This window comes from Schistocerca piceifrons, chromosome 4 (genome assembly GCF_021461385.2).
Source record: "Schistocerca piceifrons isolate TAMUIC-IGC-003096 chromosome 4, iqSchPice1.1, whole genome shotgun sequence".
Lineage (NCBI taxonomy): Eukaryota > Metazoa > Arthropoda > Insecta > Orthoptera > Acrididae > Schistocerca > Schistocerca piceifrons.
In genome coordinates this window covers 3287816-3313039 of record NC_060141.1, presented here as the reverse complement: position 1 = coordinate 3313039, position 25224 = coordinate 3287816, and the positions used below count along the sequence as shown (strand labels likewise).

General features: G+C 41.8%; 1 protein-coding gene across 1 annotated transcript in view; it reads left to right on the top strand.

Annotated features, from left to right (window-relative positions):
• The window catches only part of LOC124795455 (sodium/potassium/calcium exchanger 3-like), a 243520-nt gene extending 218628 nt beyond the window's left edge, over window positions 1-24892 (top strand). The window contains exons 9-11 of the mRNA XM_047259481.1: window positions 4319-4420; window positions 20607-21048; window positions 24208-24892. Coding sequence (XP_047115437.1) covers window positions 4319-4420; window positions 20607-20941 — 437 coding nt within the window. The 3' untranslated portion in view covers window positions 20942-21048; window positions 24208-24892. The remainder of the gene's footprint in view (window positions 1-4318; window positions 4421-20606; window positions 21049-24207) is intronic.
• The last annotated feature ends 332 nt before the right edge of the window (window positions 24893-25224 follow it).

Genomic DNA, 25224 nt, shown 5'->3' with positions numbered 1-25224 from the left:
AGTGTACGGTGGCTGTAACGAATGACATACCAGGTCTGTGCGGAGCATGATGTGGGAAGGAGTATCGAGGGACTGGTGTACAAAACACTGGACGCGTGCCGTGCTGAGACGTTGGGGCTGCACGTAGCGTCTCTGCCTGCTTCCTCATTTGTTGCCAGAGGTGGGGTAGTTGTGATTCATCTGGGAGAGGAACTGGTGCAAGGAATTCTGCTGGAACAAGTAGTGGTTCTCCATATACCAACTCTGCTGAGGAGCAACTGATGTCCGTTTCTAATGCGGTCCGTAACCCCAGCAAAACCAATGGCAACACTTGAGTCCATGAGTCCTCGTGGCACATCAGGGCAGCCTTTAACATTCGGCGCCACCTTTCCACCAAACCGTTGCTGGCTGGGTGGTAGCTAGTTGTCCGATTTCGTTGGAAGCCGCAGAGTTTCGACAGTTGTTGGAACAGTGTCGACTCGAATTGGCGTACTTGGTCAGTGGTAACGAAAAATGGGCGCCCAAAACGAGCTACCCAAGTTTCCAAGAATGCCCGTGCCGTAGTCTCTGCAGAAATGTCTCTGATTGGTGTGGCCTCTGGCCACCGCGTGCAACGATCCACTGCCGTGAACAAGTACCTGTAACATTACGAAGGGGGGAGGGGTCCAACCAAGTCAATGTCTACATGCCAAAAACGTGCTGTTGGGGTTGGGAATTGTCCTACTGGAGCATGAACATGGTGTCCCACTTTGCTACATTGACACTGATAGCAGCTGCGGGCCCACTCCCGTGTATCTTTCTTGATTGAAGGCCACACAAAACGGTCCGTCACTAATTTCACTGAGGCATTGGTTCCCGGGTGTGCCAGGTTGTGAATGCTATTGAATACATTTCGTCGGAACTGGCAGGTGATGTATGGGCATGGTCTAACCATGGAGGTGTCGCACCATACCTTAAATGGGCTGCAGGGGGTGTCCACAAGTTGTAAACGTAGGCCAGTGGATGGGTCCACCAACAAGGACTGCAGCTGCGCATCTGAAGCCTGTGCCCTTGCCAATTCAGAATAATCCAACATTGGACTTATCCTGTTAATGCATGAGAAATAGTCTGCCACAATGTTGTCAGCACCACGGATGTAACGCACGTCTGTTGAAAACTGGCATATAAACTCGATATGGTGTGCCTGCCGGGGGGAACATGAATCGCTGGTTTTGTAGAAACCTGCCACGAGAGGTTAATGGTCGGTGTATATGGTGAATTGCCTGCCCTCAACCAAAGGGTGGAAGTGCTGTGCTCGGCTGGTGTCGGCGGCTGAGGTGGCTGCAGCGGCGGCCACTGTGGCACGCGAGTCGAGCAGGGAGTGCGCTCTATCGGCCACTTGCAGCAACTCGCTTAATGGCCGGCCCTCGTAAGCAATTAAGGTTTAGCACACCTGCGGAGGTAACTGCTGTCGCCAGATGTGCACAGGTAATGTGTCTGAGAACACGGAAGCATCCACCATAGCACGTAAATGTCGGTAAAAGTCTGAAGGTGACCTGTCACCGCGTTTCTTGTGGTATAGGAGCTGTGTTATCCGCTGGTCCATAGGTTTTGTGCAACGTGAAATTAACACCGTCTTGAGTGTGGCGTAGGCTTCTTGTGGTGGGGGTTGCATAATTATATCCGATACCACTGACGACGCACGTTGGTCCAGGTTGCATATCACTAGTGTAAACTGTTCAAAATCGTTGACTGTTTGTTGCTGCATGAAAATGTTCTCCATAATAGCGAACCAAATTTCCAGGCCTTCGGGAATGAAAGGTGGGGGCCGAATTTGTAACCGCGATGCGGGTGGGCCACGATAACCGATGAATGGATAGTGTGAAACTCATGGGAGTGAGGCACTATCCTGTAGCAGCGACGCGGGAACCGCCGGCACACGCGGCGCGGTTGGAAACGTAACGTCGTGGCCGAAGTCGGTATGAGACGTAGGAATCCGCGGCACTGTGAACTGCGGGGTTTGCTGCATCGTGTCGAGCTCCTTCTTGATATTCTGGATGACGCCGTCGATGTCGCGGAAGAGGTCCTGTGCAGAAGACATGTCGATATGAGACGTCGCGGAAAATATCTAAAGAAGCTTGCCTACTGTCACACCACTTAGTTACGGGGTCACCACTTATGTAGGAGTAACTTCACTACATAAAGGAAAACACTTGCGTGGAATTTATACTGTGAACGACCACCTTTATTGTACCGCATAGACACAATACATACGTACGTTAACGCGGGAAACAAACACTGGTTGTTTCCTCCAAAGAACCTCACTCACAAAGATAATCTTTCAGTGTCCTGTCGACTATCGACTTGTCACTCCCACACCTATATCTGTCCTAAGCAGCCACTCCTACTCCAAGTTCACTCTCCCGACAGAAGAGTTCAGATGAGGCTGATCATGGCGTCTCAACACAGACACAAATCCCTCACTCGTATGCTTCATTGCTGATGCTATCTTCACCATGTCACTCTCTATGGAATATTCAGAGTCTCTGTCAATGCTATTTCCCGGACCACCCACTATAACCACAGCATCCTCCTTTGTCAAATCCTTGCATAAAGAACCTACATCCTCTGTTACCTGACCCAGATCTGCACTAGGCTTGAAAAAGTTTGTGACCTGGTACTCTGGACCTAGATTTTCCTGCACTGGTCGGCCAACACCTCTACCATAGGTGCTACCTAACAACAAAACTTTCTTTCTATTTACAAATTTCCCTACCTTTTTCAAGTCCTTGAAAGCTTGTTGTGCTCTTTCTACAGCTTCAGTTACATGAGGCTCATCTGATTCTGACTAAAGCAACAGGTCAAATCAATTTTCAAGATTTATGACAAAGCTGTCTGATGCTCTCCTTTGCCTGTTCCCCCTATTACCTGTTGCCACTTCCCACCTCTGTTCACCCTTCTCCCTCTTTAACCTATCCAGATGCTCCCTTGCCTTGTCTAGGTCAGCTTGAAGAGCTGCAATTTTCCCTTTCTGTTCCAGTATTTTCCTATCTCTACTGCAGATCCTACATTACCACGGGTGAGCCTAATTTATATCCCCATTTCTCACGCCACTACATTCGCCCCAATGAAAGAAACTACAGCATCCATCACACCATACCCCAGAACTAACGATCCTACGGCGTGCCGCACACTTCTCACTCATGGTAAAAACAGAAATCATATAAACTGATTTAAGTACTGACCAAAACTATTCAAGCAGATATAAATAATTTGAAAGAGTACTGAATAAAAAAAACTGGTGATTACATATAAGTTTAAGTCACTGTTTACTTATGATAGGCGTGCGTGAAAATAAGCCTAAAATCCGTGCTATAGGCGTGAGAAGGAAAATAAACTTCTTACCCCGTTTAATCTTATGTAACACTTCACTAACACTTCCACTAATGTAATAACACTTACATTTATACCAACTGGAAATGTTTAATTTACTGTTTACTTAAAATTCACGCGCGTGAAATCAGGCCTAGGATTCGTGCTACAGGTGTGAGAAGAATAATACGCTTCTTACCCCATTTAATCTTATTTTATACTTCCCTAACACTTCCACTAATTTAACAACACTTAGATTATATTTATAACAACTGTAAACGTTTAAAAACAGCTTAATAACAACGCTTTTTATAATTATTTATTGCAGCAAATACTCAAAGAGTTCGCGTTGGCTCAGTGTTGCCAACATTTACAAGGATGCATCTAAACTGTTAATGGATGTTTCCACTACTGGATCCACCCTCATACTGCCTCAATCAACAGCCATTGTCTGCTTCACTGTAGACTGACTAGACACTTTGTAGTCATATTGGACAGATCCATTTGGCTTAATGCATGTGAATGATATTATGTAGTTCTGCCATTGAAAATAGAAAAAGCCAAAATGCAAAAGGCCTTATAAGTGAATAAATATTGTGGTCGAGACATACAAAAGTGATTGGGTGCAATCAGTGACCATGCCATCTCACCTCATAGCGCATTTATGCAGTTTATAGCTTCATCTTTTTAATGATACAGTGTGTGTGTGGGGGGTGGGGTGGGGGTGGTTGTGGTGCACATGCTAAGAATATCATCCAGCAAATGAAACTGTGTTGTAAACCAACAATACTCTGTAATGATGTCCTTACAAAAGCTATTCCAAGACCTGCCAACTTATCTGAATAGGAGCACACTAAGTATAATGATTGACATCTAGAAGCAAAATACAAACCCTGTTGCTGCTTTTGGCTAAAGATGTTCAAACGTCATTTATCTGACACTGCATATGTTAATGGGTATCTCTGACATTCCCTTTTTTCATTTACAGGAGACACAATCAACATACCAGATTCCATTGTGGGACTGACACTACTAGCTATTGGTACCAGTCTTCCAGAAGCAATGTCAAGCATCATTGTTACAAGACAAGGTTAGTGTCCAATTTTTTCTCTCCATGTCATAGCCATATTTAGGTAATATTATATGGGACAGAAGAGGAGCTTCTATGTACTTGTTGTCAAAAGAAGTGCATTTGAAATGGGGAGGACAGACATATAGATGAAAAAGCAGTTCAATTACTGGGGAAGCCTTAGGCTATTGCTTAGTTGGGAGAGAAAGACAAATACAAAAGTGAAAGAGGGAAAAGGAAATAAGTACATATGGTGGTAACAGCAGGTAGAAGTAGGGAAGATGTGGCGTAAATAACAAATCAGTGTTAACCTTTAACGAACCTAGCTGTTTCCCCTTCGCAACCCTGTTGACGTGTAGGCAGTAGCTGTTGATAGTCCATCTACTAATCATACCAACAGCTACCACACCTTTTATGAATGACAACAATCTATTGTACATGCTGTCATTGGTTAAAACACCTCTTTGCTTTGGCAATCGTCCCTATTGCACAGATTTTGGTTTATTCCCATTTTATAGTGAACATAAAGAGACTTATTTGGGTTACAGTCTAATGTTTATTTCGTCATGCATTGCTGAGATGTAGTAAATTGGTCAGACTTTAAAACTGAAAATGCACCACTAGAGATTGGTGTCATGTTTTTAATTTTAAATTCTGGCCAACGCACTACATTTTAACACTTTGTAATAACAAGAATAAGAAAAGATTGGTTTTGTACTCACCACATGAAGGAGGTTTTGAGTTACAGACAGGCAAAATGAAACAGAATGCTAGAAATATTATTTTCAGACTAAGGCTTTCATCAGGAGCAGAAGAATCAGATTTCTTCACACCTGCACAAATCACACACAGATGGCTACTCTCATCTCTGGGTGCTAAGGCCTCACTGTGTTAAAGACCTTCTCTGCTGGCAAAGGCTTCACCACTGTCTTTGAACCACGGGAATTACCTGGCAGAAAGACTCTGCCAGTGGTCAGACATGTCCACCTACAAGCCCTGCCACAGTGACCCCATTACAGAAATACAGCAGGTTCTACAGTCCCTTCTCAAATCCTCTGGTGAGTCCCAGGAACTCTCCCCTGAGTCTGTCTCTCTCCTCACACTTACCACTCCTTGCACTTCTAACTTCTGCATGCTTCCTGAATTACATGAACCCAACTGCCAAAAATGCCCCATTGTTGCTGGTTACAGTGCCTATTACCTGTAACCTACCTCCTATATAAAAAAACACTAACCATTCCCTCCATTGGTTCTCCAAAGTTTCTGTTCTTTTACCATCCAATGCCCTGATCATCCCTGCTGATGTTACCTCCCTCTATGCTATCATCACTAATGCCCAAGGCCTTGCTGCTGTTACTGAGCACTAACTTTCCCAATGCCCAACTGACTCCTAACTGACAATCTCTTTCTCAGTCACTATCACCAACCATACTCTTATCCACATTTACTTCTGCTTTCAAGCTGTCACCTAAAAACAGATCTGTAGTATAGAAATGGGCATGTGCACAGCTCCCACTTATGCTAACATATTCATGGGCTGTCAAGAAGAAACCTTCCTAACCACGCAGAATCCCAAATTCCTCACTTGCTTCAGATTTGTTGATGACATCTTCATGATTTGGACTGAGGATGAGGAGACCCTGTCCACATGCCTCCAGAACCTCAACAACTCTCCCATTCACCTCACCTGGTCTCCTCAGCGTGACAAGCCACCTCCCTCGATGTTGGCCACCACCTCAAGAAGGCTACCTAAGTACCTCCGTCCACATCAGAAGTACCAAGCACTAACAATACCTTTACTTCAATGGCTGCCACCCATTCCATACTAAGAAGTCCCTTCCATGCAACAAATCATGAATGGTAATTCCATCTGATTGATCCCCACTGGGTTGCCACAGAGGAGCGTTCCTCTGCTCCTTTTGTGACTCAGTATCACACAGGACAGGGGAAACTGAGTCACGTTCTCTGCCCGGGTTTGAATTAGCTCTAGTCATGTCCAGAAGTGAGAAATAACCTCCCCACCACTTCCACTTTTCTCCCAACGAGAGACCAGTTTGTTGATACCCTAACTATAGAATGTTCGACTTTGTTGGCAGAGCCACAGCCTCACCTCTGCTTGCACTGCTTCATCTCTGTCAAAGTGAAGACTTGAAAGGTGTTCTTTAAGTTTTGGAAACAGATGAAAATTGTATGGGGCCAAGTGGGGACTACTGTACGCAGGATGTTCATTGACAGTGAACCCGAGGCATCAGATTGTCACGGATGATGCAGTGCCCTTGTGTGGTCTGGCATTGTCATGCTAAAAGAGAGGGTACTCCATGTATGGATGACCTCCTCAAATTGATGCTTTCAGTTTTCTGTGGTTAGGAACACAGTTACAGCATGCTGTTTCTCACAGACCAACTTAGTTATGTTCACACCACTACGTTACACACTGCAATTTGGAACCCTCTAGCAGCAGAGGGTGGCAGTGTTTGTCAGTGAAGTGAGAAAGTCAACCGAGTAATGCACATCACATGTAAAGCCTCAGTCGATATTGAGAACAGAATAAAAAATTCTAGGCATTGATTTTCAGTACAGCCTCGTAATATTTGCTCTTTGAAGACGTTATGCAGCTACATTTTGTTTAATAAGTTGGCAATAGGACAAGAAACCCTCAAAATAACTTACATATCCCCAAATGCTTAAGCTTTCAACACTCTATCTTCATAATTTCTTACAACTCCCAGTAGCCTGATGCCATATTTCAGTTGGACTATGTCTCGATATCTGAAGACAAGTCACTCATTAAATACAGGGTGTACATAAAGTCCGGGAACACTTTCAATTATTTATTGCACAAGAACCAAACATTGTAGAGATGCCATACACATGTCATTTTGAAGAGAAACCCTGAAAGTTTTTTTCATGTATACCGCCACAGCATAGATTGGTAATTGGCCAATATTCGGCGCTAGTCACAAACATGGCGAGTTCAGGAGTGGATCGAGCTTTGTGAATGTTGGAGTTCGACAAAAGCAAGTGTGCTACAGCTGTTCAATGGATGTTTAGAACCAAGTACGGAAAGAAGCCACCAACAAGGAAGGCCATTTACCACTGGCACAACAAATTCGTTACGACAGATTGTTTGTTCCCGGCAAAGATAAGCAGACATCCCAGTGTGAGAGAAATGAATGTGGAGTGCTTACGAGAGACATTCATAAGGAGTCCAAAGAAATTGCTGCATTGTGCAAACTGTGAACTCAAAATGGTTCCAATGACAGTGTGGAAAGTCCTGTGACAGAAGCTGTCTATGAAACCATTCAAATTGGAGCTAGTGCAGAAGCTCAATGACTATGACAAAGACAACCAGTTTGAGTCTTGTTTAAAGTTGCAACAATTGAATGAGGATGGGAATGGCATTGTTGATCACTTAATTTTCAGCGAAGAAGCCACTTTTCAAGCTTAGGGGGTAATTTCCTAGAATGTTTTCCTACCAAAGTTGTGGGCTCCAAACGATGGATATTGTACTGCGATTCTAAATTGATCACATGACTGTGGTTGCGGGTGTTAAGAGCATGTTTATAGTGGTCACTACAGCAACAAAAAAAGAAGAGTGTTACTAAAATAATTGTAATTATGAAGAAAATGACTTACCTCACTCGTCATCAACATTGTCGTCATGAGAAAGTCCATTTGATGTGCATGCTAGGGGAAGCAGTCCCTTTTTGCCGTAACCTGGGTAGAATCTCCCAATGTCACACAAAAATATGGGTAGAGTGTCACATTTCCGACAAAAATTCAAAAAATTTTCTACATTGCATAAGCATAGAATTATATTCTTCCACGTGAGGCAATCGGCTGAAGAAACATCTACAATACCAGACATCCCACTCACTACCACCATAAATCGTTTGGGTTTTCCTAGCATCTCACAAATAATGTATCATTACACCCTCTACCACAGTCACGTGATCGATTTAGAATCACACTTTCGATATATATCATTTGCCACCCACAGCTTCGATAGGCAAATATTCTTGGAAATTACCCATACGGGAAAGTGAACAGGCATAACTGTTGAATCTGGAGTACAAAGCATCCACATGAATGCATTGAATTTGAGTGTGTTTTTTGTGCCTTGACACGGCGAAGGGCCATTCTTCTTCACTGAGAGCACTGTCACTGGATATTCCTACTTGGACATGTTGCAGCTGTGGCTGATGCCTCAAATGCATCTTTCACCAGGATGGGGCTCCACCCCATTTTCTTTGTGAAGTTCGTAGTTACATGAACACGGAGCTGCCACATTGAAGGATCGGCTGTGGTACAGAAGGGAACAGCTGTTTCATAAAATAGCCTCCCGATCACCAGATCTCATTCGGTGTGACTTTTTTCTGTGGGGACACAGTAGAGATCTGGTGCATGTACTGCTTCCACCACAGGGTGTAGCAGAGCTCCAGGAGAGAATACGGGAAGCAACTGCCACAGTTGATGATGCCATGCTGGGATGGGTATGGCAAGAATTCGATTACTGTATTGATGTCTGCCAGGTCACTCATGGTTCACATATCGAATGTTTGTAAAAAAAAATAAAAAATAAAAAAAAAATCTTTCTGAGTTTCTCTTCAAAATGCAATATGTATGACATCTGTACGATGTTTAGTTCTTGTGCAATAAATAATTGAAAGTGTTCCCCGACTTCATGTACACCCTGTACGCAGCAGGTGCATGGCAAACATGTGACATTTACTTAAGATATATAACCTGTTCTCACCTAAATAGTGTTCGAAAAAGTGCAGAAAATCTTAGCCTTTTAATAATGTTCTCAGTTCAAATATTGCACTCATGAAATTAGGAAACAATGTAGATGTTGCTTCTCTGGCACTATCATTCAAAGAATGGTAAATTCACTGAGTGTTTCAAGCAGGACTGCATCACCAAGGAATGGAAGCACTGAACTTACCAGTGATGTAAAGCTGAAGTAAATGGTAAAATATTACCTTCAACAATGATTAGCATTGAACCCAGCAGTGATGGAAAACTGAAGTAAAAAGTAAAAAAATACAATCTTTGAACTATGTGACATCACAATGTTCTGGAGTTGTCTGGATGCTGTATGACCTGTTTAATTATGGCCCTCCCAAATTAGTGCAGAGCCTGCAAATCATGCAAATCTTCCATGTTACAGTTCCTGGTTAGTCTAAGCTCATTTTTTCACCCAGTTTCATAGAAGCGGTGACAGAGAATTTTTATTTAATTTTATGGTCCTCCCAACCTGGAGGCTAATCTGCAGAACATGTAATTTTGCTGTACTTCAATGGCCTGCATCTCCTAACTGGCCCTTTACTGTGGGTTCACTTCTCATACGCAGCTCAAAAGAACACTGTTATTCATGTGCCAAAATGACATGTGAAAACAGAGAATATTTATTTAGTTATAGACTTGAGAACTGCAGAGCATGCAATTTTTCTGTTTTTCAGTTGCTTGTATCTCCTGATCTGCTTCATATCCTTAATTGATTTTATCATAAAAATCTGCAGAAACCAATTACTATTGGTTGGTGTAATGACATGTTATATTTATAGAATTTTAGCCTTCCTAAGGGAGTGTGGAAGTTTTACATTGTTAAATTTTTGCCCAGTTTATGGTGGCTGTATAATCACTTAAATACATTAACTGTAATACAAAGTACATTTTCATAGCCAGTATTTACTTCAGTTAAAACAGAAAATCCTAGAGGTCTTGGTAAATATACAAAACTGTTCATTGCTATGTCACCCCCAGACAGGGGAAACACCTTGTAGATAAACAGTCAACTGCATTGAAAGCTCAAGGCAGCCCCAAATTTATAAAGATGTATTGAAGGCACCAGCATTTTTTATGCACTGCCAAATGCTTGGCTGTGTCTGGCTGGAGACACTTTTCTTTCATATTGTGAGTTATTGATATTGTAGTAAATATACAAAACTGTTCATTGCTATGTCACCCCCAGACAGGGGAAACACCTTGTAGATAAACAGTCAACTGCATTGAAAGCTCAAGGCAGCCCCAAATGTATAAAGATGTACTGAAGGCACCAGCATTTCTTATGCACTGCCAAATGCTTGGCTGTGTCTGGCTGGAGACACTTTTCTTTCATATTGTGAGTTATTGATATTGTAGTCATATGACATGAGATTTTTTTTTCATTTTGTGAATACTATTTACATTTCTGAACATTTAAAGCAAACTTGCACCACTTTGAACCCTTATCAAGATCTAACTAAATAATTGTGTGGCTATTCTGACACAGTATTTCATTATAGTTTACTGCATTATCTGCGAAAACTCTCACATTACTATTAATATTGTCCACAAGATCATTAATATACAACACGAACAGCAAGAGTCACAACACGCTACTGTGTTGTTCACCCAAAGTTACATCTGTAACTGTCGATGACTCTCCATCTGACATAACTTGCTGTGTCCTCTCTGCCAAGCAATTCTCAGTCTAGTCACAAATGCCACTTGATACCCCATACAGTCATACAACGTTATTCAAAAAGATGGACCCAATGTAGTTGATTTGTATTCTATGAAGTGTAAATTGTACATGAATAGTCTACATTTCAATGAAACAAGGAAGTTTCAAAGTACTTTTTAAGACAGGTTATAAATGTTCAGTGTGTCCCTCCTTTGCTGCATGGCAAACATCAAAGTGGTAGCCAAACTCATCCCCACATGCGATGGAATGATATCTTGCATTATGGAGTTCACTGCAGTAGTGACACAGTTCCGCAGGTTCACCAGAGTTATTGGCAGAGGTGAGCCATAAAGATACCCACATGAAAAAGTCACAGGGCATGAGATCAGGAGGTCTTAGTGACCAGAAGTGTAGAGGGAGGTCTCGATTTCCTCGATTTCCCGTGTGACCTATCCACCACTGAAGAAGGGACTGATTTAAAAATCCTCAGATATAATGGTGCCACTGGAGGAGAATGAAGTCTTGTGAATCTTTGGTAAGTTCAAGAAAAATGCATTGTTCCATAAACTTTTGCCCATGATAATGCACAGAACATGTTTAGCTTTGCTGAGTCTCTCTTGTGCTGCAGTGTTGTACAGGAATTTTGCAGACCTCATATTTAAACATCGTGTCTATTCAAATTACCACTGAGATGGAATTTAGCTTCACCGCTAAAAATTAAGTGCAATAGAAACACATTGTTCTCCATGGTTTCTGGCATATCACCACAAAATTCAATATGGTGTTCTTTGTCATTCTCAAGCAGAGCCTGCACAAGCACTAGGCCTTGCACAGCAAATGCCATCTCAAAACTTGCCATACAGTTGGTTGGGGTATTTCTAGTTCCATACGAGCTCCATTGGTTGACTTAATGTGGACTATGAATTATCATGAGTTCACCTGGCATCACACATGCTGTTGGCAGGGACATTTTTCGCTACAGGGACATCCAGTTTTTAGAAATTTCTTAGACCAATGGTTTATGTTTCTTCTAATTGGTGGTTAAATGCTGAATCAGAGACGAAATGCCTGCAGCACTGGAACTGCCAACTCGCTTCTTACAAACTTAGTATCGTAGAAAGGCTGCTGCATCATAACCATAACTGCCTGTTGGCGTAAGCACCCTAGTGGCCATTTACGCAACTGTCATTGCCCTAGTGGCTGTTTACGAAATTAGCAGTTGACAAAATGAAACTTTGGGCCTTCCTCTTCTCTTCGATATGTAGACTCTTCGTGTTCCTTTTATATGTTGTGAAATGCAGATTAATTAAACTGGATGCATCTTTTTGAATAACCCTGTACTTTTGACAATACATGTAGGAGTGGTACTGAATGAAATCCTCTTTTGAAGTTGTGAAATACTGCATTTTGATCCGTGTACTTGAGGATGTCATGCAAGAAAAGTGCAAGTCGGGTTTCACACAACCATCATTTTTGGAATCCATGCTTATGCTTATGAAAATGCAGTAGAACTATCTGATAGTATAAAACATTTTAATGATGCACACTGTAAGTTGTTAGCATGTACAGATGACGAAACAAAACTGTTTGCACGAAAAATGGTTAAGTCCCACATCGGGCATTCTCAGCACGTGCAGCCACATCACAAGTTGTGGCGATACTTTCACCCCATTCATTTTACAGGAGTGAGAGAATTTTATTATGTTGAGGAGTAAATGATTTTTAGAGCAGACATCTAGCAACATTTTATTTTTTGCAAAAATTGTATTTCACATGCAGGAGAGAGTAACTGAATAATTATTGAATTCTTTGGTGTGAATGAAGTTGGTAATGATATACTTTTCATCAGCTTATACATTCCAATGTAAGCACCAAGCTCAACAACAATCCTTTTATCCCTTTTGTTTGGGAACACTGAAATTCACCATCATTCTCAATTTTGAAAACAATTGGATCCAAATTAAGTTGCTGAAAAGAAAATTTTGTCTGTAGGCACAAAACTGATCGCAGAAGTAAGAGACAGAATGGGAAAGCAGATGCAGCAGAAAAGTCGTTAAGATGAAACTGAGTACCATAAGAGAGAATGTATGCGCTAGCAGGGATTTAATATGTGATTAGATCAGATTGTTTTCATTCCCTAGAACCAAAAATGAGATGATTCTCTTGAGTGTAGAACTGAAAATGTGCGTTCCTGAATATTGGACCCCATTTGGACCTTTATGTAAATTGTTCTTATTACTAGTATTGATACTATGTATTGAGCTGTCAGTTAGAAACAGAGACATATTATTTACAACAAATTTCATTAAGGAATTAAATGCTGAGAATCAGTGATTAGAATACTCAGCTCCTTGAACAGGTTTGTACATGTACCACAAACAAATCGTATAACATGCTTTTGTGCTCTAAAAACCTTTGCTCGGTTTAACTAAATACCCCAGAATATGATCTCATATGAAATAATAGAATGAAAGTAAGCAAAGTATGCAAGTATTGGAAGCTGAATAGCTGCTGCAACAATATTCATGTGACTTCATTCTTCACAAAGTCCTCTGTCATCTCTGTAGTGAACTGTTCTTCAAACTGAGCAGTGTAACTATGAGGCTATGTTTCTGGAGCAAGATGGCTTATTCTTAATATGTGTTACAATGGGCATCCTAATATGTGACAGTATTGCATATGAGGACATGCTATCTCATATTAGCTTGCTGAATCCAGACTCATAGTTTTACTAAGTGGCTTGACAATTTTGTGAACATTGTGAAGCCCTCTGGTGATGATCCTGTTTGCTAATACTTTGTGAGCATCATATCACATTTGTGTGATACACAAAACAACAGAAAACCATGTCCACATCATCTGTTTATCACCCCATTCAACACATAAAATGCAGCCTCTTGTGTGGAATTCAAGGGTCTGTTTACAATGTGTTATCCCCAAGAAATAGAAACCCAGGTCAAGAAGTAACCTTATTCTTGATTACATATGTATTTAGAGCAGCCTACTTGAGAGCAGTAACAATGGAAAATGCTATAAACTGTCTCTGGAAAATGGGGCTCTTCACACGTAACAGACATATACTTAGGGACAATGACTTTGCTGTTGGAATGTCACATACAAGATGCAAACAACAGAGTAGATGTGAGTCCATTTGGTATCCAGCCAGCTCCCAAAATTAACAGCTCACATCATGAGCCACCAGCTATAGTAAAATCAGTGTGTTGTAAACCTGTCAAGAAGTTATTCTCGTCTCCATACTGGGAACATTTGAAACAATTCAAAGAGAAGAAAACTGATGGAATCGAAGAGACAGAAGCAAAAGTTTTGTTCTTGGCAAAGAAAAAGAGAAAAGCATGGAAAACACAATCTTACAATCATTCAAAGAAGAAGATGCTGAATGTGTATTTATTTATCTGAAAATTAAACTAAAGAAATGGTTTCAGTCCATGGAATATTATGCTTGAGCTCTCAAAGGGTTGTTGTTGTTGTGGTCTTCAGTCCTGAGACTGGTTTGATGCAGCTCTCCATGCTACCCTATCCTGTGCAAGCTTTTTCACCTCCCAGTACCTACTGCAACCTATATCCTTCTGAATCTGCTTAGTGTATTCATCTCTTGGTCTCCCTCTACGATTTTTACCCTCCACGCTGCCCTCCAATACTAAATTGGTGATCTCTTGATGCCTCAGAACATGTCCTACCAACCGATCCCTTCTTCTGGTCAAGTTGTGCCACAAACTTCTCTTCTCCCCAATCCTATTCAATACTTCCTCATTAGTTATGTGGTCTACCCATCTAATATTCAGCATTCTTCTGTAGCACCACATTTTGAAAGCTTCTATTCTCTTCTAGTGCAAACTATTTATCGTCCATGTTTCACTTCCATACATGGCTACACTCCATACAAATACTTTCAGAAATGACTTCCTGACACTTAAATCTATACTCAATGTTAACAAATTTCTCTTCTTCAGAAACGCTTTCCTTGCCATTGCCAGTCTACATTTTATATCCTCTCTACATCGACCACCATCAGTCAGTTATTTTGCTCCCCAAATAGCAAAACTCCTTTACTACTTTAAGCGTCTCATTTCCTGATCTAATTCCCTCAGCATCACCCGACTTAATTCGACTACATTCCATTATCCTCGTTTTGCTTTTGTTGATGTTCATCTTATATCCTCCTTTCAAGATACTGTCCATTCCATTCAACTGCTCTTCCAAGTCCTTTGCTGTCTCTGACAGAATTACAATGTCATCGGCGAACCTCAAAGTTTTTATTTCTTCTCCATGGATTTTAATACCTACTCCGAATTTTTCTTTTGTTTCCTTTACTGCTTGCTCAATATACAGATTGAACAACATCGGGGAGAGGCTACAACCCTGTCTTACTCCCTTCCCAACCACTGCTTCCCTTTCATGTCCCTCGACTCTTATAACTGCCATCTGGTTTCTGTACAAATTGTAAATAGCCTTTCGCTCGCTGTATTTTACCCCTGCCACCTTTAGAATTTGAAAGAGAGTATTCCAGTCAACATTTTCAAAAGCTTTCTCTAAGTCTACAAATGCTAGAAACGTAGGTTTGCCTTTCCTTAATCTTTCTTCTAAGATAAGTCGTAAGGTCAGTATTGCCTCACATGTTCCAGTGTTTCTACGGAATCCAAACTGATCTTCCCCGAGGTTGGCTTCTACTAGTTTTTCCATTCGTCTGTAAAGAATTCGTGTTAGTATTTTGCAGCTGTGACTTATTAAAGTTAGTTCGGTAATTTTCACATCTGTCAACACCTGCTTTCTTTGAGATTGGAATTATTATATTCTTCTTGAAGTCTGAGGATATTTCACCTGTTTCATACATCTTGCTCACCAGATGGTAGAGTTTTGTCAGGACTGGCTCTCCCAAGGCCGTCAGTAGTTCCAATGGAATGTTGTCTGCTCCAGGGGCCTTGTTTTGACTCAGGTCTTTCAGCACTCTGTCAAACTCTTCACGCAGTATCGTATCTCCCATTTCATCTTCATCTACATCCTCTTCCATTTCCATAATATTGTCCTCAAGTACATCGCCCTTGTATAGACCCTCTATATACTCCTTCCACCTTTCTGCTTTCCCTTCTTTGCTTAGAACTGGGTTTCCATCTGAGCTCTTGATATTCATACAAGTCGTTCTCTTATCTCCAAAGGTCTCTTTAATTTTCCTGTAGGCAGTATCTATCTGACCCCTAGTGAGATAAGCCTCTACATCCTTACATTTGTCCTCTAGCCATCCCTGCTTAGCCATTTTGCACTTCCTGTCGATCTCATTTTTGAGATGTTTGTATTCCTTTTTGCCTGCTTCATTTACTGCATTTTTATATTTTCTCCTTTCATCAATTAAATTCAATATTTCTTCTGTTACCCATGGATTTCTACTAGCCCTCGTCTTTTTACCTATTTGATCCTCTGCTGCCTTCACTACTTCATCCCTCAAAGCTACCCATTCTTTTTCTATTGTATTTCTTTCCCCCATTCCTGTCAATTGTTCCCTTATGCTCTCCCTGAAACTCTGTACAACCTCGGGTTTAGTCAGTTTATCCAGGTCCCATCTCCTTAAATTCCCACCTTTTTGCAATTTCTTCAGTTTTAATCTACAGGTCATAAACAATAGATTGTGGTCAGCGTCCACATCTGCCCCTGGAAATGTCTTACAATTTAAAACCTGGTTCCTAAATCTCTATGTCTTACCATTATATAATCTATCTGATACCTTTTAGTATCTCCAGGGTTCTTCCATGTATACAACCTTCTTTTATGATTCTTAAACCAAGTGTTAGCTATGATTATGTTGTGCTCTGTGCAAAATTCTACCAGGCGGCTTCCTCTTTCATTTCTTAGCCCCAATCCATATTCACCTATTACGTTTCCTTCTCTCCCTTTTCCTACACTCGAATTCCAGTCACCCATGACTATTAAATTTTCATCTCCCTTCACTATCTGAATAATTTCTTTTATTTCATCATACATTTCTACAATTTCTTCATCATCTGCAGAGCTAGTTGGCATATAAACTTGTACTACTGTAGTAGGTGTGGGCTTTGTATCTATCTTGGCAACAATAATGCGTTCACTATGCTGTTTGTAGTAGCTTACCCACATTCCTATTTTCCTATTCATTATTAAACCTACTCCTGCATTACCCCTATTTGATTTTTTGTTTATAACCCTGTAGTCACCTGACCAGAAGTCTTGTTTCTCCTGCCACCGAACTTCACTAATTCCCACCATATCTAACTTTAACCTATCCATTTCCCTTTTTAAATTTTCTAACCTACCTGCCCGATTAAGGGATCTGACATTCCACGCTCTGATCCGTAGAACGCCAGTTTTCTTTCTCCTGATAACGACATCCTCTTGAGTAGTCCCCGCCCAGAGATCCGAATGGGGGACTATTTTACCTCCAGAATATTTTACCCAAGAGGACGCCATCATCATTTAATCATACAGTAAAGCTGCATGCCCTCGGGAAAAATTACGGCTGTAGTTTCCCCTTGCTTTCAGCCGTTCGCAGTACCAGCACAGCAAGGCCGTTTTGGTTATTGTTACAAGGCCAGATCAGTCAATCATCCAGACTGTTGCCCTTGCAACTACTGAAAAGGCTGCTGCCCCTCTTCAGGAACCACACATTTGTCTGGCCTCTCACAGATACCCCTCCATTGTGGTTGCACCTACGGTACGGCTATCTGTATCGCTGAGGCACGCAAGCCTCCCCACCAACGGCAAGGTCCATGGTTCATGGGGGGCTCAAAGGGTGTTAACTTGAAAAATAACATTTGTATGCCCTGAGTGCACTTCTTTGCACAATAAATGTAGGAAATTTTGGAGAGACACTAAGGAAGAAAATATTCTAATGGAATTATTATTTCCTTGAGACATATGAGTCTCAACTTCATGAAAGCAAAAAAAAATTATTATTTTAGAGTTTAGTGATCAATATTGTTTTCTCTGACTGTCGTATTTTAGGACATTTCTATTTTTATTCATATTGACTTTTTTATGCTTTTCTTCAATTGTACATCTATTAAGTAACAAGAATTCAATAAATAAAATTTAAAGTACAGTGTTTCACATAGATTTACTATTAACAAACATACAGGCATATTATCAAATATTGTAATATAAAGTAGAGTAATGTTGGGGGTGGGGAAGTTCTCCATCCACCACTGACACAAATTACGTGCCTCATCTGGAGAGGCATGGAGGCAGCCTGCCTTTGGAAATATGTCTCATCATCCACAAGACTGTCCCTTGTTTCTAACACTAGATTCCTCAGTTGATCAGGTGACGTTTCATTTTGGCCCCTAAATTCGTCAACATCAGCCTGTTGTGAAGACCGCTGCTGAACTATTTGACTCATGTGAACCAGTGAGTGGTCCCGCTGGAACTGGATCACTCAGTTTTGATGTATGTTTAATGATGTGCACATACTGATTCATGACAAGATGAATATAGATTTAATGAAGTACTCCTGCCCTGTCTGATGATATCCACCCAGAGCAGGAGACTTTGATGCGGCCAGCATGAAAATGTTGCACCACGTAATGTGGCTCGTAATTTAGTGTGGGTTGTAATGTGCTCCCCATAACCTATAGATCATCATCAGATCTGAAAAGATGACACAGTGTCAGTCACGGTCTACATTCAGATGAGCGAAGGCAAGTCTATAAAGTTTGTGGTCATCAGAGAGGGCCTCTTTATTAGCACCCCTATGGGCTCTAAGGGCAGCATCACGCAAACGGATGCGAACGGTTCGCAAACATCCAGGGAAAGTGGTCTCATTCTCGAGTTGAACTCTGTCGTCAGGCCACGAGTGGCCTACCGGGACCATCCGACTGCCGTGTCATCCTCAGAGGAGGATGCGGATAGGAGGAGCGTGGGGTCAGCACACTGCTCTCCCAGTGATTACGATGGTATTCTTGATCGGAGCCACTACTGTTCGGTCGAGTAGCTCCTCAATTGGCGTCATGAGGCTGAGTGCACCCCGAAAAATGGCAACAGCGCGTCGCGGCCTGGACGGTCACCCATCCAAGCGCCGACCACGGCCGACAGCACTTAACGTCGGTGATCTCACAGGAACTGGTGTATCCACTATGGCAGGCCATTGCCCATTCTTGAGTTGAACAGTGTTTATAAACAGACGTTCCATATGGATGTCAGCTAACGTGTTGCCTCGGTGAGGCGTCAACACCTTTCCGTAGCCCAGCCTCGAGACCAGCCGGTTACTCATCTTTTGCCACTGCTTCACCAACTTCTGGGCACAGTGAGGTTGAATATCACACCTGGCTGAATCCAGATCTTTAAACACTGGCCTGTGGCTAGCACTGAAACCGTCTTACAGGATGACTGCCTGGACACTATCTCTAATGGCAGTAAATGACTGTCTGTCATATACCTGTCTGTGGTGCAGTGTGTTATCATATTTGGTGTACCTCAGATATATTTGTGTTACACTTGCAACACATCAACCAACAAAAAAATTGGTACTGAGTGGATGTGAACCTTCATTACTTCAGCAAAATTCCAGATCCTCAAATGCTGGCTCGTGCCTATCACATAACTGTACACATTTGTTCTCATCTGTTTATTAGAGGCAGAAGCATTTGACATTTCAAACAAATGAAAGTAAATGTTATAATGTATATATAAAGCAATATGCAACCAAAAAAAATCAAAAGTTGCATAACTAAAATTGTTACAGTAAGAAGGGAAGAAACACTGCTATAAATGTGTTACATGAGGTGCTGCCACCATTACCATTGCGTGTTGTGCTATCATTGGTACAAGCTGTACCAACTGAAGATACCTGAGCTTATGAAGACAGTTGTGTTGACTGTACATTTATTTTCTGTCCACCGTACAAAATATGTAGTGAAAAATCACACAATGGAAAATGCAGGACGGAATAACAACAGTTCTGTATGGTGAGTAGCAGTCCTGTAGTAGCCAAAACCAACTGCGGGAATGCCTTGGGCTGTGGATCGGAGCCGCCAGTCGGGGAAGCCACTGGCGGTGGAGCACGCACCACTGGGCAAACACAGGACGAGTCGGACGACAGACCAACGACAACTGACAACAACCGACCACGACCGACTATGACCGACACAACAAGGAAGAGATAAACAACGGAGGCTTGTAGAAACCACAACACCAAACACCAAATGTAAATCCATTCGGAACCACAGCCAGGCAAATGTCAACAACAAGCAACGACCAGAACGCAGTACCGCTGAGATAGAAACGAAATCCAGAGCGAGTACCAGACTGACTGGACTAGGGCAGAGCGGGTCCCTATATACGAAACCGGAGGGAGCGGCTATTGGCCGCTGTCTGCACGTGGCATAGCGGTGGCGCCCTCGCTGAGCGGAATAGCCGCCGTGGAGGCGGAGCCCTCTATGGGCTGACCACGTCCATTTGTTCTGGCGCGTGTTCGACTTCCACGGCGGAAGGTACTAGAAGTCCTTTTGACATTATTATTTTATGTGACATAAAAGATTTATATGTGGAGTAAGAACAGTTAAAAAAGAATAAAATACTACCTGTTCTCTTCCAAGTTATGGTAAGTTATTAATTATTTCTTCCAGAAAATAACTCTAACAAAGTATAAAATAGTTTTTGAAAAAGAATATGGACTGCATACCCAACACAGTACACAGGTATTTTGTTACTTAAGAGTAACTTCTGTTTTTCCGGTCTTGCTACATACATAACAACAAGGAAAATTCTATTTTCTAGGACGAGGAGCAATGGGCATCACTAATGCAGTAGGATCCAACACATTCAACATCCTTCTTTGCCTGGGACTTCCTTGGCTGCTGAAAACTACAGTGTTGACTGGTGGGAATGGAGCCCACCAGGTTAACATCAGCTCTGGCGGGCTACTTTACAGTACAGTTTCTCTCCTTGTGACATTGTTGATGTTCTACATATGTCTTGCATGTTTTGATTTCCAGCTTTGTTCAGTATTTGGTACAATACTTCTTATCTTTTATATTGTGTTTCTAGTTCTTGCATCTCTCGTCGAGCTTAATATTTTCTTTCCAGTTAACCTACCTGTATGTGACAGGTGAAATAATATCATGTGTCAGACTCTCTTTCAATGTATAAAATAAAGTAAAAACATTGCATCATGTCAATGAAGTAAAATGATATGGAAGCAGAATGGTGCTGACAGTACATATAACATCATCATCATCATCTTGGACAGTTTCCAGCCACTGGCTGGGTCTGTCGGGAACACAAGCCTCTCCATCGTGTTCTGTCTTTCCACCATTCCCCCTCTTCCACCTTCGTCCAGTTCTCTCCTCTTCTCATCACACATTCCTTCACTCCCTTCACCCATCTATCTCTTGGTCTTCCTCTGGGCCTCTTCCCCTCCAGTTGCAGATCAAACATCCTCTTTGGAATTCTTCCCTCATCCATTCTCTTCATGTGTCCATACCACTGCAGTCTTGATTTTTCTATCCTGTCCTGTACTGGTTCCTCCTTTAGTCTTTCCCTCACATACAAATTTCGCAATCTGTCTCGTCTTGTTACACCCAACCTGCTCCTCTGGAACTTCATTTCACTAGCCTGTATTCTACTTTTGTCGCTTTTGTGCATTACCCATGTCTCACTTCCGTATGTCAATATGGGGACAAAGTAGGTTCGGTATATAATTCCCTTGGATTTCTGTGGCACCTCCTTGCTCCAAATAAGCCCCCTAATGCATTTGTAGAACTGCCCTGCTTTTCTGCACCTTTCATTTATTTCCATTGCGTTTCCCCCCTTACTTTCAATCACGCTTCCCAGGTACTTGAAGTTCTCTACCACTTGTAGTTTTTCCCCTCCACAAGTTATATCCACATTTGGCCTATTCTTCTTCCTTGTTGTGACGATTATTTCACTTTTCTTTGCAGAGAAATGCATTCCATATTGTGCTGCCGTTGCCTCCCATGCATCTAACTGCTCTTGCACCTCCTTCACGCAATTTCCCCATAACATCAGGTCATCGGCAAAAAGCACTGCTTTCATTTTATGATCTCCAATTGCATCTGATACTTGCTGTAGGATTTCATCCATAACAATAATAAACAATAAAGGCGAAAGTGCACTTCCCTGTCGCAGCCCATTTTCCAGCTTGAACCATGCAGTACGTTCCCTCCCCACTTTCACACAACTCTCACTTCCCTCATACATTTTTCTGACTTTTCGTGTAATCTCTTCATCTATCCCTTTTGCGTTCAGCACATCCCAGAGCTTGGCCCTACAGATACTGTCATACGCCTTCTCAATATCCAAAAAGGCCATGATTAAGTCCTTCCCGTACTCATAGTGCCTTTCCTGCAGTTGCCTTACCGCAAATATGAGGTCCGTTGTTGATCTTCCCGGTCTGAAACCGTACTGCTCCTCTTGCAGTCTACTTTCAATACTGCTTCTTATTCTCTTCTCCAGCATCTTTTCATAGATTTTTCCACAGTGGCATAGCAGGGTGATTCCTCTGTAGTTCTCACATCTCCTTTTATCCCCTTTCTTGAAGATCGGGACTATAATTCCTTTCTTCCAATCCTCAGGAATTCTGTTCTCCTTCCACACCACCCTCAGCACTCTGTATAGCCACTGGGTTCCTACTTCTCCTGCTGCTCGTATCATATCCACTGTTACTTCGTCCCAACCTGGTGCCTTGCCCCCTTTCATCCTCTTTATGGCTTCTTCCACTTCATTCCAAGTTAGATCATCAATTTCCCCACTATTATAATCGTCTGCTGCCTTAGGCTCTCCATCGCTGTTAGTTACCTGCTTGGCAGCATTCAACAGATCTTCAAAGTACTCCTTCCAAATCTTTTTGAGCTCATGCATTTCCTCCACAACTCTTCCATTATTATCCATGATCCTCAGGCACTCGCTTCTGTCGTTCCTCTTATTTCTTACCATGGTGTAAAGTACTTTTTTGTTCCCTTCACTGTCCTCTTCTAACATTCTTGTCCATTTTTCCATCCACTTCTTCTTCTCCGCCCTTACTATGGTCTGTGCCGCTTTCTTGCTTTCCTTATATTTTACCCTAGCTTCCTCTGTTCGGGTCTGGAACCATTCTCTGAAGGCTTTGTTCTTTCGAAGTACTGCCTCTTTACATATGTTGTTCCACCATGGGGTTTCCCTACTTCTCCTCTTTGTGCTAGTTCTTCCGCACACAGTCTCAGCTGCCTCAACTAGAGCCCTCTTAAAATCGCCCCATTCTTCTTCCACTGTTCTCTGATCTTCCTTTGGCAGCTTCTTCCTGATCAGTGTCTGGTACTGGGTCCTCCGTTCATCCTCTTTCAGCATCCATGTCTTCAACCTTTTCTCCTGTATATCTGTTGCCCTCCTATCTTTTTTCTCTCTCAGGGTGGCTACCAACAGCCGATGGTCGCTGTCTAAGGCCTCAGATGGTATGACCTTAACATCTGTGAGGCTGCTCATCATCTGCCTATCCACTAGTACATAGTCTACTACTGAAGTTTGGGACCAGTCCCCACTGTACCAAGTTATTTTGTGACTACTCCTCTTCTTGTACCACGAATTTGCGATCGCCAGCCCATTCCTCTTGCAGAATTCCAGCAACAATTTTCCTTCTCTATTTCGGTTCCCCCAGCCCTCTGGTCCCATTATCTCCTCGAATCCTTTCCTGTCTGTGCCAACATGTGCATTGAGGTCCCCTATTATAATCTGATTTCCTCCATTTAGCTGCTTTTGCATGTCATCTTCAAATTCCTCCTTCTCCTTTTTTGTACACCCCACCTGTGGGGCATATGCTTGGATGATTTCAATGCTTTTTCCTTTCACCCGTACTCTGGCTTTTATCATTCGATCATTGATACCTTCCACCTCCTCCTGCAGACCCTCTCTGACCACTATTGCCACTCCATTTCTTCCCCTCTCATTCCCTATCCAGTACAGTTTACATCCTTTACTTAGTGGTTTTTCACCAACTCCTCTCCACCTAGTCTCAGCAAGTCCCAAGATGTCCAATTTCCTCCTTTCCATCATTTCTACAATTTCTTCTAACTTCCCAGTTAGAGTCCTTACGTTTAAGGTGCCCAGCCGTAAACCATCTCGTAATCCTTTTCCATTGCTTGGTCGGTTTCCTTTAAATCCGTTCCGTGATCCGAGGCATGTTCCCTTTTTGAAAGCAGTTGATTTATCCACTACTGGCTTGCTAGGCCTATCGCAGCTTCACCAGAGCCCCGTTAGCCGTCACGTTTCAGGGTTCCCATAGGGCCTTCTCAGCTACCGTAGCGGTCCTGGGGCACACAAAGTCCCCGCGGGGACTTTGTGTGCCCCAGGACCGCTACGGTAGCTGAGAAGGCCCTATGAGTACATATAACACACAGTAATTAATGTCATCATGGGAAAAAGCATGTAAATACTTCATTCATGAGGCTGAACACATTTATAACAATCAAAGCTTGTAACAAGCGCAATAACCACTATTATGTATTACATAGAGCAGTAGCCATTTTACACCTTTTGTAAGCTATGTGTGCACTAATAACAATGATCTTGTGAGTGTTCATCTCAACCATATGTTTATTCTTTCACTCAGTTATTCATTCACACATTGTGATCCACAAAAACCATTGTCATAGTTTCTGTGACAGCACATGAGTCAAAACATTTATTATCAGAAAGATGCAGCTATGATGAATTGCATTGTGTGTGCTTTAAATATCAACTAACATCAGAGGTGGGCAGCATTTGTTATTTATGGGTATTTACCACATACTTCACACATAATATGGCTGCAAATATGTAGTGTGAAACTTATTTTAATTATTTGTCTTGAAATAACTTTTAAGATATAACAGACTGATTTCATTATTCAATTTTCTGAAGTGTAAGATTCATTATGGTGTCTTTCCTCGTTTTTAATCATGCAGTCTTGTTTCCTATAATATATTTTATAGTTAAATCTGATTTTCTATGTAGTCAGCCTATTTTACTATCCAATTTGTTTTTCAACCATTAGTCTCTGGCATATAAAGTAATTTTTATTGTTTAGGTATATATTAATAGTGTTATGACTTCTTACAATATCCTGTTTGCCCCTAAAAAAATAAAAAGAGAAGAGGCTCCCCCGTCTAAAGAATACTTCCATCAGTTTAAAAACTCATGTATTCACAATATAGATCTGAAACACCAAAAAGCACATTTACAAGATGTCGAACAGAAAGAAGAAATCATTGGCACGAGCAACACTGGACATTTCACGGATTTGACAAGCTTTCACCAAAACACACAATTAAAAGAAATATAGAAGTTTGAAATTGAGTTCCAGTCTATTAACTGTATCATAGAAATCCAGCAACTAGTAGTATTGTTGTATTAAGGACATGTT